This window comes from Arvicanthis niloticus, chromosome 10, assembly GCF_011762505.2.
Source record: "Arvicanthis niloticus isolate mArvNil1 chromosome 10, mArvNil1.pat.X, whole genome shotgun sequence".
NCBI classification, from domain to species: domain Eukaryota; kingdom Metazoa; phylum Chordata; class Mammalia; order Rodentia; family Muridae; genus Arvicanthis; species Arvicanthis niloticus.
This window is the reverse complement of record NC_047667.1, coordinates 32,292,103-32,310,118: the sequence shown is the minus strand read 5'-3', so window position 1 is coordinate 32,310,118 and position 18,016 is coordinate 32,292,103. Positions and strand designations below refer to the sequence as shown.

The 18,016-nt window shown below is 36.7% G+C and overlaps 1 protein-coding gene across 1 annotated transcript; it reads left to right on the top strand.

Annotated features, from left to right (window-relative positions):
- Window positions 1-12,908: 12,908 nt before the first annotated feature.
- Window positions 12,909-17,259, top strand: Rgs1 (regulator of G protein signaling 1). Its single transcript, XM_034513324.2, has 5 exons — window positions 12,909-13,082; window positions 13,423-13,503; window positions 14,014-14,075; window positions 15,609-15,772; window positions 16,466-17,259. The coding sequence occupies exons 1-5, from the start codon at window positions 12,946-12,948 to the stop codon at window positions 16,649-16,651; spliced, it is 630 nt and encodes a 209-aa protein (XP_034369215.1). The 5' UTR covers window positions 12,909-12,945; the 3' UTR covers window positions 16,652-17,259.
- The last annotated feature ends 757 nt before the right edge of the window (window positions 17,260-18,016 follow it).

The following is an 18,016-nucleotide window of genomic DNA, read 5'->3' as shown; positions in this document are numbered from 1 at the left end:
AACACTGGCGAATCTATAGTACCATTGAATAGATATTAACAAGATAAACTGTTCCATCAGCAACTGCTATCTCTACTAGTGGATGGTGTCACAAAAATCACCATTAGCACAATCACATAATTTATTCAATTATATGCCACATGAACTATTGAAGACCTAACAATTTTTGATCAGTAAAACTGATCATTTCCTATGTTAATTGTTAATTAGGTCATTTTCAGGAACACTCACATTTGCCCAACTTAAATACAAGCAGAAGGTAGGATTTTTATGGTCAGCAGAGAAAAGAGATAAAATATTCACAGAACTCTTGGTGGTGACATAAGCTGAAAGGATGGATTAGAAGGTGGACGGGTGAGCTTTTCACGTGGAACATGTTTTCCATTTTCATCACATAAGATACAAGAGATCACACCTTACAAAGCCGGATGAATTTCTACTAGTCTGCTCCACTTAGCCTCTTAACAAAAAGAAATCTGCAGCACAAAACAACTGAAGAAAACATTCAAAACACACCTGGATGAGGATTTGCACAGCTTCATCCCCATCTGGGGTACAAACCCTTCCCAGAAAGGTCCATATCACTTAGCTAGCCCTTGGTGCAATGAGCTCAAAACTGGTGTTCCAACCTAAAAAACTAGAATGAGAAAGACAGTTAAACATCAAGTCAGGTTACTTTCTTCTTTTATCATCGGCTGTCAATCTCTCTTAAATATAATAAAAGGTCAAGGTACGCTGATAAAAGCACTCAAATCTTTTACAACAAAAAGATAACGATATTGTAAGATATAATAAGGGGAAAGGGCAGAGGAAGTATGCAATACCACTACAGAATACAGAGGAACAAGTGTGAAATTCAAAGTCAGAACTATGAAGACTACCTCAAAAATCCACTCATCCAGCTTAATCGTGAAAAACAAAATTACTAATTCAAAGTAAAATTGCAATAGACAATATGACATATTTTAAAATAATAAAAATAGAAATTAAGGCAAAAATATGGCAAAGGAATCAAATTTATCCTGTAGAAGAAATATGGATGCCTCCAGTTTAGGTATACCTGTGGCTGCATCAACTCATCAGGGACTCAGATCCTTCTGAACAACAACATTCTCTTTCATCCTTGGTCTCTAGCTTTCATCCTTTTGAAACTATGTTAGGAAGACATCTGCTCAGGCACATGCTAAACAAACAAATTGAAAAGCTATATACTGACTGATACCTTTTTTAAAAGTGCCTGGCACATAGTAGGTTTTATTTATTGAATAAAATAAAATGAAGGATTCTTTGGTAACCTTTTCTATTATGGGTCAGTGGCCAGTTTTAGATGCTCCAAGAACACTCTGTGCTTAGCCTTACACAGTACACTTAATACAAGTATCAAAGGCTTCCATTTATTTGTCTCTCTCCATGGAGATTCACCCTTGATTGATTTTCCCAATACAAAGTAGGATGACTAGAACACAATAATAACTTAATAAATATTTTTCAACTAAATAATGAGGATTGGCCCATGGGTCCAATGTTTTATGGCTCTTTGTTCCTCCAGCACTTCATCTGTGCCAGGTACTCTTCAGTACCCTGGGGTTAAACAGACAAATAAATATCCCTGACATGTCCCACTTCCTATTCTAGCCAAAAGAGACAATATATGTGGAGTTAAGCAGCGCACTGGAAACTTTTAAAATGAGAAATCAAATCAAAGGTCAGTGGTAGCCGAGAAGGGGAGGCTGTGGAACTATGGTGGTTATGAAAGACTTCGTTGTAAAAATGACATTTTACTAACAACTTAAAGCTATTGCAAGGCTTATCCAGGGCTATTCCATGCAAAAGAAATAGCCAGCATTAAAGTCACAACTAAAGGGGATGTCCCAGTTAAAGTGAAAATGGACCTGTCAAGTTCAGCCATGAGGCCAGTGTGGCTAGAGGTAAGTGTATTACCATGAGAGTTAGAGATGCTAACACAAGACACATCAGGGCTAAATCTTGTCATGCAGCATATGGGCATTATGGTTTATGCTTTAGGTGAGATGGAAAGGCTATCCAATGTGTTTTTCATTGTCTACTAGCTCAATGAAAATACAAAGATATTTGTATTGGGAACTGGTTTGGAGAAGCCTCTCTTGTTTGGAGTATACAATTTGCATTTAAACATACTAGCAACTCAAAAACATACCTTTTTAATTTTTGAAAATTATCTTGTTTTTCCACTAACCTCTACTTCTTATGAGATAGAGAACAATTTTGATTGCCCTTTATATATGACTCGACAAAAGCCAAGCCTCATTCTTATCTGCTAGAATCACATAAAATGTTGATTTAGAGGAAATACACTTTGCATCCCAGCTGATGTAGAAACATCCACAATCTTCTGGAAGGGTGGGCGGAGAAACCATAAGCGATGTTGGGTGAAGAGGAGAGCTGTAAAACACTGACTTCTGATACACATCAACTAGCTGTGGTTTCTTACACAAAACCAAGTCACTCCAAATGGCAGTTGATAGTTGCTAAGGAAAAAAAGTCACTCTGCTTTGGGGATGTAGCCAGTGGATGGCTCCACACCCACATGTATATGGGAAGTGCTACTTACACTAAGGGGATTATTAATAACAAAAAACAGAGAGGTCATGAAGTTGGGAGGGACATAGAGTAGAGAGACTCAAGAAGAGTTAAAAGTGGTAGATGCAATCAATAAACATTGTAAAATATATGAAACTTTCTATATATAAAATATTACTTAAAATGTGTATATATCATCTATGTCCTATTTTATAACCTTTATGGCTAAAGTATAAAAATCTGACAAACTACTACATAATTGTATTAAAGAATGTGAGCTTCCAAATTGAATGAGTCTTATCATTTATGATACAGCCTCCATTCTCTGATGTGGTTTCCATTTTCTTAGGAAAATCCCCCATTGTTCCATAGTAAAGAGTGAAGTCTGGACAGACGCCCATCAGAGACTGCCATGGATGTTCCCAGCATCACGGTCACTGTCAGTCCTTTTTCCAGCCATTCTTCACTTCTTGCTTTCCTGCATCCAACTTTCATTTGTAATTTGGTGCAAGCATTTCTAACCTTATTCTGTGCTATAGGAAAGTGAATATGCCTCAGTCTTGCTGAACAGAATGTGAGATAAGAAGCCAGAGGGTAATAGAATAACAAATTCTCACATAAAACCTTCTTCTTCTGATGTTTCTATACACTGCTTCTGATATTCTAAAATGTTACTGTTTCAGCCAAAGCAAAACCAACACTGGGATAAGACATAATATCACAAACAAAATAGATAGATGGATGGATGGATAGATAGATAGATAGATAGATAGATAGATAGATGAGAGATGGATGGATAGATATAGAGAGAGACAGATAATGAATTAAACTTTCAATTTTGTGAAATGAGAAAAAAAATATTCTCAAATTAACATCACCAGATTTTCAAAAAGTATAAAAACAATTTCTGACAGCTTAGGAATTTACATCTTTTGATCTTTCATAACATCTGAGGAAAAGGATAAAACAAAGTCGATGGTTTTTTTTCTTAGTCTAGTCTGAATTCTTATTAAACGTATTCTATCGCCCAGTAATTATAAGAGGAAAATGGGGACGAAAAGCAGCTGTTTATACTTGAGTAGTTCCTGCCTTTGGAGATGTGAAATATAAACCCCACAAGCTGCTGAGATCTGTTTTCTGAATTTATCGCAGGTTCTGGATTCAGCACGTTCATAATTTACAGAGATTCTGAGAAGTCTTAAGCTTTGGCTAAGCTGACTTTGACAGATAACTTTATTCAGCATTCCGTTGACTCTTCAAAATGCTTCAAGGCTTCAGGACATACTGCCTGGTGCTTCTAACAACAAAACCCCTATCTGAAACTATAGGCAACTCAACAGGACTCCACATCTGAAACATGTCACTACTCTTAATTAAACTGAAGCAATTTAGATTAATTTTTATTTCAAAGACTTTCTTGTGATATCAGTGTACAACCCCAGGTTCTTTTAGATGGCTCAGAGTTACATACCTACACACCAATCCATGCCGTCATTTCTTACCTTCCACTCTATGCCTTCCCTCCTTGGCAATCAATTCCTTACTCTGTGTTTCCCTGTTCTGAATAGGAAAAAAAAAACAAAAACAAAAAAAAACCTTCCCCAAGCAGGAAGACCTGGTAATTACCATCATTTATTATTGTTATGAGGGACTGATTGCTCTCGACTCTTACAGTTATATGTCAGTGTCTATATACTGAAAACATGGTTATTTTTCTCAGTCTTTGCAGCATGGTTTTTCCTGTGGCTGTCCTTGTGCAGCAAGAATGTCTAGATACTCGGGACACCTACGTCCTCTGCATCCCTTGCAGAGCTCAATGGCATTCCCATTTCTGTAACAGTGAGCTTTTAGCATTCAGACTTTGGTTGCTGTGAGATGCATCCCATTGTTTATTTTTTCCTGTATTTCTCTTTTATTAAAAATAGATTTTATATGATATATTCTGATTACAATTTCCCCTCCTACAATTGCTCCAAGATCTTCTTCATTTCCCTCCCCATCTGAATCTACACTCTTCCTGACTCTCATAAGAAAACAGGCATCTAAGGAATAATAATAAAATAGAATAACACAAAACAATGACAAAAATAAACCAGAATACAGCAAAACAAACAGAAGAAAATAAGCCAATGAGGAAAAAAAAACCAAAAACAACCAAAAACAAACAAACAAACAAACAACCTCCAAAGACACCATTGAATTGGTCCCATGTTGGTGGGCAACTACTGGGCATAATTCATCTGCATCCCCCGTGAGACTTCGTTGAAGAGAACTAATTTCTCATTTATGAGTGGGTATCAATTGGAGATAGCTCTGGGTTAGAGATGGGGGGGGTGCATATGTCTACTTCTTTCAGTGCTAGGACCCTATCTAGCACAAACATATGCAGGCCCTGAATATACTGCCTTAGTCTCTGTGAGTTCATATGTACACGGGTCATGCTGTGTTTAGAAGGCCTGTTTCGTTGGTATTCTTCACCCCATCTTTCTTTTATGATCTTTCTGCCTCCCCTTACACAACTTTTCCTATGCCTCAAGGGAGGAATTTATTGGAGACATCCCATTTAGGACTGGATGTTCCGAGATCTCTTACTCTCTGAATATTGTCTGGCTGTTGGTCTCTGTATCTGTTCCCATCTACTGCAGAAGAAAGCTTCTCTGGTGGTGGCTAAGAAGGGCCCTAATGTCATTAGGTGGTCATTTTATGACTATATTCCTTTAGAAGAACAGTAGTGTTTGGATTTCCCCTAGATTCCTGGCCTATTTGTTATCAACTTTTTGACCAGCAGAGCAGTGTCAGGCACAGGTGCCATCTCATGCAGTGGGATTTACATTTAATCAGATATTGATTGTACACTCTCACAAGCTTATGCTGTTATTGCAGTAGTGGATCTTGCAAGCAGTTAATCATTGTAGACTGAAGAGTTTACAGCTGGATTGGTGTTTACCATTCTCTTTTTGTAACATGCACAGTACCTTTCAGTACCATGAACTTTAGTCAAGGGTAAAGGCTCTAGCAAGGACCAGCTCTATATAAGTAGCATAACGTAAGTGGTTCAGGACACAAGTGCAAAACATTATGAAGGATACAAGGGAAAAGCAGTTACTGTGTTTGTAAGCATTAAGTGGCATGGCTGTGCAAACACTAGAACAATCACGCTCTAAATAGATTTGTTTTCTTTTTATTTTGGAAATCACATCCTATAATCATTATATGGTAAACAGAGCAATAAGTTGTTTTTGTCATTGTTCCCATGTATAATAGCAGCAAACCACTAGACTTCTGCTGTTAGAACCTTTAATGCTTTACATGGTCACTTACTCTCAACTATTTAAAATAGACCTGCTTTTTTCTGGAGGGAAACAGAGGAGCAGTGAATCTTGTGGGGAGGGGAGGGAAACTGGGAGGAGGAGAGGGAGGAGAGGTCGAGGTCCAGATGTAGTGTATGGAAAAAAGAACAATGATTTTAACTTTATTTTTTATTTACCTTATATCCTGCTCACTTCTCCCCTTCCAGTCACCCCATCCCACAATCTTTCACCCTCCCCCTTCCCCTTCTCCTCTGTGCAGGTGCCCCTCCCTGGTATCCCCCACCCTGGCATTTCAAGTCTCTGCAAAGCTATGTAATAATAGAACATATCCTACTTACAGGCAGCAGCTTTTGGGTGGAGCCTCTCAGCGGACAACATGCTCCTGTCTGCAAGCATAACAGCATAATAGAGTTTCATTAATAGTGTTGTGCATTGGTGCTTGGCCATAGTATGGTTCTCAAGTTGCACTGGCTATTGGTTGGCCATTCCCTCCATCTTTCCTCCCTCCCCTGTGCCTACATTGCTTGTAGACAGGATAAATCTTGGGCCGAAATTTTCTGGGTGGGTTAGTGTCTGTGTTACTTCACTGGAGTTCCTGTCTGGATACAGGAGGTGGTCTCTTCAGGTTCCATATTCCCAGTGGTAGTGAGTCACAGATAAGGTTACCTTCTTTAATTCTTGGGCACCTCCCTTGTCCAGACCATATCTCCTCCTGGACATACCCTCCCCCCCCACCAGCTTCTCTCCTCAGTCAGTTGTAGACTTCCATTCATTTTCACGGCCATCTAACCATCTCTCCTGTCCTTCTCCAGGCCTGATCCGGACCGCCCCCGCCCCCAACCCCATTCTCAGACACATTGTTCCTTCCTCCCAGTTCCCTCCCTTCATATGCCACTTATGACTATTTTATTACCCCTTCTAAGTGAGATTCATGCTTCCTCGCTTAGATCTTTCTTCTTGATTAGCTTCTTTGGGTCTGTGGAATGTTAACATGCATAGTACCTGTATTTTATGGCTAATATCCACTTATAAGTGAGTACATACTGTGCATGTATGTCCTTTTGGAACTGGGTTACCTCACTCATGATGATATTCTCAAGTTCCATACATTTGCCTGCAAAATTCATGCTGTATTGGTTTGTAATATCTGAATATTATTCCATTGTGTAATGTACCACATTTTCTTTATCCATTCTTCAATTGAGGTTGTTACCAGTTTCTAGCTATTATGAATATTTAAAAAAGAAGAAGAAGAAAAGATACTGTCTTTCAAACTGCCTCTGTTTGCTAACCTGTGAACTCCTCCATTTTTCTACTCATGTCATATGCTGGGAAACATGATATTCCATCAAAACTCCAAATAATTGCTAATGTTTTCTAGCCAAGTTTTCAGTTTACTAAGACATAGTGATACTATGCTGGCTTCATGATTACAAAAATTTTATTTGCCAAACACATTTAAATTGATTCAAACATTACTCTCCTGTGTTGGAAAGCTCACAAAAAATAGGGAAATAATAAATTAAAATGAATCCAATGTGAGGAAAGCAAGCCAGAGTGATATTAGACAAATATTTATTTGGTGCTTTAGAGAGTGAGTTGGAAAATCATTTTAGTGTGAAAAGCTAGTTGGTAAGAAGTGTTCAGATAAGACAAGTAAGAGTTTATAAAATCGTGGGAGCCTGAGAACCTAACAGTCTCACAATCTGTTTTTTAAAGTGTCAGAGTATAGAAACAAGAAATTCAGTCTTGGCTAGAAGTTAATCAGAGCAGGGTAAGAAAAAGAAACTAGATTCTTATCTCGATCAGTTGCAATTTACTGAGCTCAATCAAGTTCACCATCTTGCAGACATCTGTGTTTGAAAAATAAGAAGTCTATCAGCAGATTTCCTCATTTAGAAGATAAGTTTTTAAAAAAAAAAGTAGGTCTAAATGTTCAGTCTTTTCATTCATCAATGATATAAAATAGACAGGAATATCCTTGCCAGCTTGCCCACAGTAAATTATTGCAGTTTTGTTAACAGTGTTGCAAATAAACTCTTTGAAATACTATCGGTAGCACTGAAGATGCTGGAGGATTCTTCTGATGTCCCGGAGCCAAACAACGAGTGGAAATAGTTAGTCAGGTCACAAGGAGCCATAAAAGACAATCATGTTAACAGAGTGACTATGCTAAACAAAAAGTATCTATTAGAGTCTATTTAACTTCCTGTGTTTACACACAGGATCCATTCTTTCACAATCCAGATATGTGTAATAGGTATATACTTACTGAAGACTCTCTCTGTCTAGGACTATCTTCTATCCTTTCCAATGAGTTCCAAACACAGCAAAAGAAGCAAAAAGTGAATGTGGGGTTTGCAGCCAGTGCAATCATGTGTGGCTTCATTTCCCATGCTTTCACAGGCAATCATTCCCATGTGGGTTCCTTCTGTGCACTCCTTTCTGATGCCACTTCCCACAGTGATCACTTGCTTAAATATCAGTCTCCTCTACTATACACACTTTAAGTACTCAGGGACAGAGATTGCCTTGCTTTCTGTTTGTAGTACCTTACAGGCATTCTATTGTAAAAATGCGATTAAATGTGTTGTTTGAAATGATCAAAATGTCTGTGTCTAACTCTTCCAGTATAGGTACATTTTTAATAGTGGATTATTTTCTTTTACTGAACATTTTCTTTATTTACATTTCCAATGTTATCTCCTCTCTCGTTCTCCCCTCCAGAAACCTCCTTCTCCCCTTGCCTCTATGAGGGTGTCCCACCTACCCACCCACCCACTCCTGCCTTCTTGCCCTGGCATTCCCCTACACTGGGGCATCAAACCCCCACAGGATCATTTTTTTTATTTTTAAGACATCTTCACACTCAATATTGCCCTTTGTCCCATAATTCCTAATTTTTACAAGATTTATACAATAGTACAAAGATTTAACACTAGGCATGTCATGATTGCCAATATCATGCAACAAAGTACATACTAATACTATAAAGTTAGTTGGAATTTTTTTGAACAAAACTATTAAGTCAGTTAAGGAAAGATTAAAAATTTCCTCATTTTCTCACCAAGAACTATAGCCATTCTTAAAATTCTGACGCTATGCTGGAAAAGCAGTTCATTTGTATTTGTTGAATGCTTACCTTGCTCACATGAAGCCCTGTGTTCACTGGATCTCCAGCACTGCCTAAAACTCACTGTGGTAGCATAACCTGGAATCCAGGCTTTCAGGAGGTAAAGGCAGGAGTATCAGAAGTTCAAAATGAACCTCAGATATACAGTAAATTCAAAGTCAACCTTGTCTACATGAGACCCTGTTGCTAAACAGATATGTACATAAACTAGTATTCAGAGAGAAAAGACGTCATACTGTATGATGTCATGAGAGCAAATGCATATCACCATACACACTAAAGCCCATAATATGCTGCATTCACAGTGAGCACTATGTACTTTGGATGACAAAAAGATGTCAATGCACATCTATAGGTTAGAGCAAAAAATAGGGTGGTAAAATTTGGGAAATGGAAGGGGAGGGGAACTCCTTCCCCTTTTTTTCAATTTTACTGTGAGTCTAACACTGCAAAAAAAAAAAAAAAAAAAAAAAAAAAAAAAAAAAAACCTCACTGCTTACCAAACAGAAAAAGCTAAGAATACATTAAATATTACCTTTGGGGAAACTCAAACCTGGTTATTTAAGGATATTTTCACAGATATAAAGTTTAACACGAGATAGTTTCTGAGAACTGAGTCTCTTTTCTTCTATTGGTTTTGGGGAAACTTCTATGTCAAATACACTAATTGATTCAATGAAGTTATGTGGAGGTTTTTCTATTTTTGATGGATTTTAGAAAGAACGTCCTGATGATGACAGAGAACCTCCAGGTCCTGTCTGCATGCTTCAGTCATTTCTGACACACCTGAGCCAAACCTGCCTGCCTTTGACATGGACAGACTTTGTATGGGATATCAAGGGGTCTTTAAAAGAGTGATTTCAGTTGGCAATTTTGACTCAGGAACTTCAGAAGAAAATCAGCCCCCCCCCTCCTTTCAGGAACTTATTTTTTGTGTTTTCGCTTAAGAAAGCCAATATAATTATAAATAATTCTACTGTGATAACAATATGTTTAAAGTATTAAAGCAGCTCTTTAATACATAAGAGGTAAATATCTTTTTTTTTCTTGGAACACAGCCTCTTCATGTGGTGTTAAGAGGGCACTTTTTATTAAAAAAAAAAAAAACATTTTGCACAACTTCCTGTGCCATGAAAAAAAAGTGAATTAAAATTACTTTGATATTCATCTTACCACATCAGTTTGGCTATTATCGAGAAACAATATGATAAAAAAAAATACTAGAGAAGATGTGGAGGAAAGAGGACTTCTTAATATTGACAGGAGAATAAATGGATAGCACTCATTATTGGAAGTTAAAATAAATAAAATAAAATAGACCTATCATAGGCACAGCTGTCTCATTCCTAGCCATATACCCAAAGGACTCTACATCAGCACATCACAGAGAGACTTGCATTTACATTTATTGACACACTATTTAAAATAGCTAAGAAATAGAAGCAACCTAGGTGACCAAAAACAGGTGAATGAAACATTATACAAACACACACACACACACACACACACACACACACACACACACACACACGCTGGAACTTTAGTGAACTGTAAAGAAAACAAAGCATGGAGTGTGAAGGAAAGGTGGCCAGAACTGGAAACCATTGGTAAAGAAAAATGCATAGACTCAGAAAGACAAAGAACGGACAATAGAATGCACTTGATGTAAAAGCAGAAGCAAGGCTCTTGGGAGAAAGCATGTGATGCAAGAAAGGGAGAAAGAGAAGCAGTCGGAACAATGTATATGTGGAATGAGATAACAAGACCTGCTACTTTTATATTACTACATTGTTCTTATCTTTAAAAGGCTATGGTTCTGCAAAATGCTAAACATCTAACATATCCCAAACATATCCCAAACATATCCCAAACATATCCCAAACATATCCCAAACATATCCCAAACATATCCCAAACATATCCCAAACATATCCCAAACATATCCCAAACATATCCCAAACATATCCCAAACATATCCGGTGCCATATCCTCTGCTACTGCTACTGACTCTTCTGATGCTCGTAACATCCAAAGGAACAGTTTTTGCACAGTCTTCGGAAATTGCCATGGTGTTTGGATAATGTGTAATCATGGTTCATTAAGATAACCTTTAAATCGTGTTTCTCAAGCACTTAACTTACCAACAGTTATCCATGGGAGTGAGAGGTTATCAATAAACAAGCATGAGAAACAGTGAGGATTTTAACAGGAAAGTAAGTCTGAGCTGAACCACAGGAAGTAAACAAACATGCATCTTTACGTCATCTGTCACAGCCCTATCGGTTTTGTTTGGGTCACTTTCAAAGTGGCCAGCTCATCTCACTACTTCTCTTTCTTAAATGAATCATGTTATCTTTTAAACATCAGATGACACCACTGCCTGAGATAGTCATTCATAACCATAGTGAATGTTGTAATACTATAAATATTTACTGCAGGCTTTATTCCATCTGCCCAATGTAAAATTGGCCATCCTATAAAATGCCATAACATACATCTCACATAAACTCTGTAAGATGTTGTATGATATTAATGCCTCAACTCTAATACATTATTTATCAATGAGTAATGATTTTTGTAATGTAATCATCTCAATTAAAACTAGATTTTTGCCTCTCCAGAGATACTGCCCAAAACTTCAATTATAACATCCTAACTAGTACAAATGATTGATTTATCCAAACAAACTCTGAGTTTACTTTGAGCTTTCCCTCAGATACTGTTTTTAAAGATTGTTATCTTTATTATTACATAAGGTTTGTATGTTGGATACACTTTTCTTCATAAGTTTTCTTTAATTTCACCATGCCATCTTAATTATTGACATACAATTACAATTTGACACATCACTTATATTCTAATTATAAAAGTAACATTAAAAAAAGAATGCTCCTTAAGGTCAACTTATGTGTCACTGGTAGAATATTTTGTACACACCTTGGAAAATTGTAACAAAAGTGTTCCCCGTGCCGGGCAGTGGTGGTGCACACCTTTAATCCCAGCACTTGAGAGGCAGAGGCAGGTGGATTTCTGAGTGCGAGGCCAGCCTGATCTACAGAGTGAGTTCCAGGACAGCCAGGGCTACACAGAGAAACCCTGTCTCAGAAGAAAAAAAAAATGTTCCCTGTGATGGAAATGATGGGCAAGATTCCAGACACCACAAGGTGAAGGCAGCCTCCCCTAGGTCTCTTTCTTATCAGATAGATACAGAATAGTCAAATTAAAAAGCGTTAATCTTGTACTGCTTCTTATGGGTGGCAGTGGTGGAGAATTGTTAAAATACTGGGAAGAGTACTAGAAGGAGCTAGAGGAGGGAAACTGTAATCAGAATGTATTGTATGACAAAGAAATCTATTTTTAACTGTTAAGAAAGGAGAAAAAATGTGATCATATAGTCAAGAACTACCTAGAGCATCAAGGTGGGGCAGGGCAGATATGACTCTACTGTTGAATTTCTGCATGATACAGAAACTATAGCAAATGTAACATTGACCATAACATATACTTTTCAGAAAAAAAAAAAAAAAGCATTAACTCAACCTAAAGGCTGACACTACTGCTGTTCCAGAGATGTGGTGTATGTTTCTCTCTCTCTCCGTCTCTCTCTCCCTCCTCTCTTTCTCTCTCTCTCTCTCTCTCTCTCTCTCTCTCTCTCTCTCTCTCTCTCTCTGTGTGTGTGTGTGTGTGTGTGTGTGTGTCTAATTTTGTTTCTGCCTTCCTAATCAAATGACCTGCTCACATTCGGTTGGGTTTCAACCACAAGACATCACTTTACCCTTTTTTTCTCTTCAAGATACACGTCACAACACACCAAGAAAGGAGGAACTTCCGTGGCTGTGGTAACATCACTTGATAAACAGACTCCCTGAACAGCAAGTGCCTGTCTGCCTACGCTATATAAAGCAGCAGTTGTAGACTAACAGACACTCATTGCGGGGAGACCATGAGAGCTGCAGCCATCTCCATGCCAAGGTTGGACAAAATGCCAGGAATGTTCTTCTCTGCTAGCCCAAAGGATTCAAAAGAACCTAGCCATTCTCTTCTCGATGACAAAAAGCCAAAAAAGAGGCCAAAGACTTTGTAAGTTCCTTCAGTGTTTCTCTTAGATTATCTTTTATGGCCAAGGGAGTAAGAGGCAACAGACAAGAATGCTCTCATTTAGTTTATGTAGAACAGAGCAATTATCTTCGTGACTTAAGTGAGATTCAGTTTTATTGGGAAATAAATCATGTTATAGGAAAATGTGGGAGAATCTTTCTGGACTTTTACTTATAAAAATGAGCTCTAGTTAACATAACAAAATATTGTATTATCTACTCTTCTTATTACCTTCTTTCTCAGATATGTTTGCTTTGTGTTCTTTTCATAGATAAGGGGAACTCTATTCTAGAGAATGATAAATTTTTATTTTCTTTTGTAGTGGAATGGACGTGAAGACATACCTGAGATCTATGATCCCACATCTGGAATCTGGAATAAAATCATCCAAGTCCAAAGACATGTATGTACTGAATATATTGAAATACTATAAGTGTATAAGCATCCTAGAAGTTAGCAGTTGTCTTTGCATGATACTGAGACTGAATGCTTCTAGGTATGGTAGTTTACTCATATAATTCCAGTACTTGGGAGGCTGAGACAGGGAAATGGGCAGGGGGCTTGAGGGAAGCCTTGTTCTTTAAAAAGGCATATAAAAATATTACATGTAATGGACTTAATTTCTTTCAGGGAACAAAACAAACAAGATTAGAACCACATTAGAGCCAGTGAACACTAATTATAACTATGTCCACATCAATTCTTCTCTTTGTGCTATTCTATTTTATCTACTTAGATTTTAACTGTATTGACAAATTTTTCATAACTATAGCAATTTAAAGGAACTTTGTACATAGAATTAATAATAGAAGTCATAAGAAAAATCTTAATTATCAATACATAGTGTCCATTATTATATCAACTGAAATTTCATATACTAGTTTATTAATTAGGTTACTTTTGTTAACTATAGACTTTCTGCTGAGGAAGTACTGCAGTGGTCTCAGTCTCTGGAAAAACTCCTTGCCAACCAGAGTGAGTATTCCTAACTATCCATTGCTTGGGGGTCAGCTTGATAGTTTAATAGATTGGATGGGTGATTAATGTATATTACCAAAGGAAGAAAAGAGAATATGCAAAACCAAAGTATTTTAGTTTTTCTTGAGTCATCAATAATTTCAGCACAATATGACTCAGTAATATAGCACTAGATTTTTATCACTGTCCTTTAGACAAATCTGCCAAAACTGGTATGTGTTTTCTTGGATTCAAGAACAAATTTGAAATTATGCTGGGTTGCTGGAGAGATGGCTGATTGGTTAAGAGTGCTTGCTGCTCTAAAAGACGACTGTTTCCCTGCACTCGAGGACTGGTCTCACAGCCATCCACCTGTAACTCCTGTGCCCTCTTCTGGCCTCTATGGGCACCTGTCCACAGGTGCTTCTGCATGGAAAGGGGAAAGGAGAGGAAGACAGATATATACACATAAAAAATAATAAGCTTTCAAAAATCAAAATAAAGGTGAAGAAAAGTATTCTGCAGTTTAAAAGCCAAGTAAATATCACATCATTTGAATTGCTATTTTGAAAGGTACTTAAAATGTACTTTGTACTATTGAATGTAAAGAGTAAGATTCATTTTTTTTAGCAGTCTATCATCCACATACCTATTAACTCTCATTTGTCCACCTTATGTGGAAGGTATTTACAAAACAGCAAGGATTCAAATGCAAACACACAGTCTATTACTTCGTTGAAGATGCTTGGATACACCAAGTAAACACTGCATATATTCAGCAAGATACATATTTTAATATAAGCTCAAGAGAGGATTGTGGGTGCTTTCTGATGGAAGAAAAGAAAGAATCAAACCAGTCTCCATCTCCCATCAAGGGATTGCAACATTATTGGGATTAAAACCTTATTCAGAAGTGCAAACAATCAGCTTGGCCTCAAGAATAAGTTTACCCTCTTTTTAAAAGTTTTCTAAAAACTTTCTTGAAAAGTCTAAGAAATTCAGCATAGTTAAGTACTATGATTACAGTAAAACTTAGTCTTCAATAAAGCTGAACAAATGGCATATAAGTCTCAATGATACTAGACAATATAGTCAGTGTGCCAGGGATGCAGGTGACAAGCTAACCTAACATTATCTAACTACCATGGTTTGGATGAGGAAATTATAGTCTTAATTATCAAATGATGTTAACATCCTCAGTCATTGACATTTCCATGCAGAAAGGAATCGACACTCTTGCTCACATGTTGGTGCCTATAAGTAATGACATTGTTCTGTAATCAAAGCTCAGTGTCCCTTTAAATACAGAAGGAACTAAAGCACATTTATGTGAACACACAAAATACTATGTGACTGTGAACAAGTTTGTTTGGTGCCAGACTCCACACGTAAGAGTCTCTAAGTCTGCCTCTCTACAAATTATGGCACTGCTCTTTTAGCAGTAGCCATCTCATACCTTTGTGTATATAGTGATACTATAACTTTGCTATAAATCTCTTCTACAGCATATTTCTTTATTGACTCAATTTTCTCAATCCCTCTCTTTTTTAGCGGGTCAAAATGTCTTTGGAAAATTTCTAAAGTCTGAATTCAGTGAGGAGAATATTGAATTCTGGTTGGCTTGTGAAGACTATAAGAAAACAGAAACTGATCTTTTGCATAACAAGGCAGAGAATATATACAAAGCATTTGTGCGTTCAGATGCCACGAAACAAGTGAGTATTAAAGTCATTGTCATTAGCATCAGTGTATGTAAATTTTACCTACATAGAGAAATAAGTTAGGAAGAAATCTGTGCTATCATAGTTTTGCATATATATTTGCACATTCAGTGCAGTAGAACCATTCCATGTATTTGTAAAGATATCAGTACAGAGACAAAAAAGATTTTGCAAAACTGTCTAACCTGGAGGGGTGGAGAATGGAATGTGGTATTGCAGCCAAGATTTGTATGTTAAAGAACCCTTCGTGAGCTACTGTAACTCAGATAAGGATAAATTGCAGACCACTATAACACACACAATGAAATCAGCAAAAGGTGTGCAGCTACTTAGCAGTGCTGATCTGCCAGGAAAATATTCCCATTCGGTAAACTTAAAATGCCTATGACATTCTATTGTGATATACAAACTATGTTCTGGGGATATTTAATTTTTTATGTCTATTTATTTTTCTTTCTCCCAATTACACCATAAACAGATACAAAAAGAGAAAAAAAACTTTTTGTTGCATTTCTCTGGAGCCCATACACCTAGTATAGGGCTGGCTTAGAATAGCAATTCAGGACATAATTGAAGTGATTTAAATAAGAATGTAAACAGTTTTAAGGTGATTCTGAAACACTAATAGCATAATAAAATTTATCATAAACTGAAAGTGCACACTAATTAAGAAATTATTCTTTTCAGATCAATATTGACTTTCATACTCGAGAATCAACAGCCAAGAAGATTAAAACACCAACTCCCACATCTTTTGATGAAGCACAAAAAGTCATATATACACTTATGGAAAAGGATTCTTATCCCAGGTTCTTGAAATCAAATATTTACTTAAATCTTCTAAATGACCTTCAGGCGAACACCTTAAAGTGAGTGGTTCCTGGTTGACAGGAATTAAAAGATGGTATCAAGGACAGAAGAGACTGCCTGCGGGATCAACCTGGCCTGCCTGGGTGACACAGCAGGCCCAGTGAAAGTACAGATGACTCAGAATGGATTAACACAGAAGGTATCCAGGTAGACACATGAGGAAACATCAACAAGAAAATGTTTCTGGCAAGGCAAATGGAAGGAGATACTGTGGTACTGTCCTGAAATACAGTGAGACTCTATTAGAACAATGTTCAAACTGACTCTGGCAACACAGAAATAGTGAATGATTTGTATGAGACTGATTACTGTGTGCTATAAACTTCAAGGACAGCAAACATGTTTGTTACGTACTATTGTGTAGATTGTATTGAACTCTTGCAATCTCCTCCCTTGGGTAATCAGTCCAAAAGTATATATTGCAAATAACAGTTGCTATTATTGACATGAAGAATTTTTTTATTTGTTTATTTAATTGTATTTGGCTTGGAGTTGAGGAAGACAATTATATATTTAATCTAAACTATTTTTTAAATCTAAGAAGTTATACCATATTTGTAAATTAAATTAATCATTGTGCCAATAATAAATGTGGGTTTTATATTAAAATATACAGAGAAATGTCTTTGATTTTATTGCTGTTTTGATTCTGGCAATTTTTTGCTCTGATTTAAAAAAATGAATGTGATTGATACTCATGTTAAAGTGGATGAGGGAAATCCCATGATGTCTCAACCCTACACAAAAAACTACAGGTAGCTAAGGAAAGCTAAAAGTAAGAGAAATACTCTTATCCACAGAAGAGCACATCAATTGGTTATCCAATACCAAGTGATTAGCCTTGAAAACATACATACAGTTACCATTATACAGACCAAACATGCTTTGTTGACTTAACTTTGGAATGTGTATACATATACACTTATGTGTGTAACAACAATTAATGAAAAACGATGCCATTTGTTTGAGATAGAACAAGGGGACTATATCAGAGTTTTGAGGGAGGGAAGGCAGACATTTTTATTTCTATTATAATCTCAAAAACTAAAAAAGTAAAAATTAGAAGCAAGAGACTTGTACTTTCTACTGTCTATTCAGTATATGACGCTATTATCAAATTAATGCTATAACCGTACTTTCTCTATTATGTTGAACAAAATTCATCAGCTTTCTTTCTGCTATTACAAATTCAAATTTCAAATTGATGAGAAATGGTGGCATCTTTGAAAGGGGAAGGAAAAATTATTTTAGATTCAAGTTTATTTTCTCATATAATATTCATAGCAATGCTATGAAAACTAACATTTAGAAAAATTAAATTCTCTCAAAATTGCCATAGATGCTAAAACACAATATATCTGACCCCAT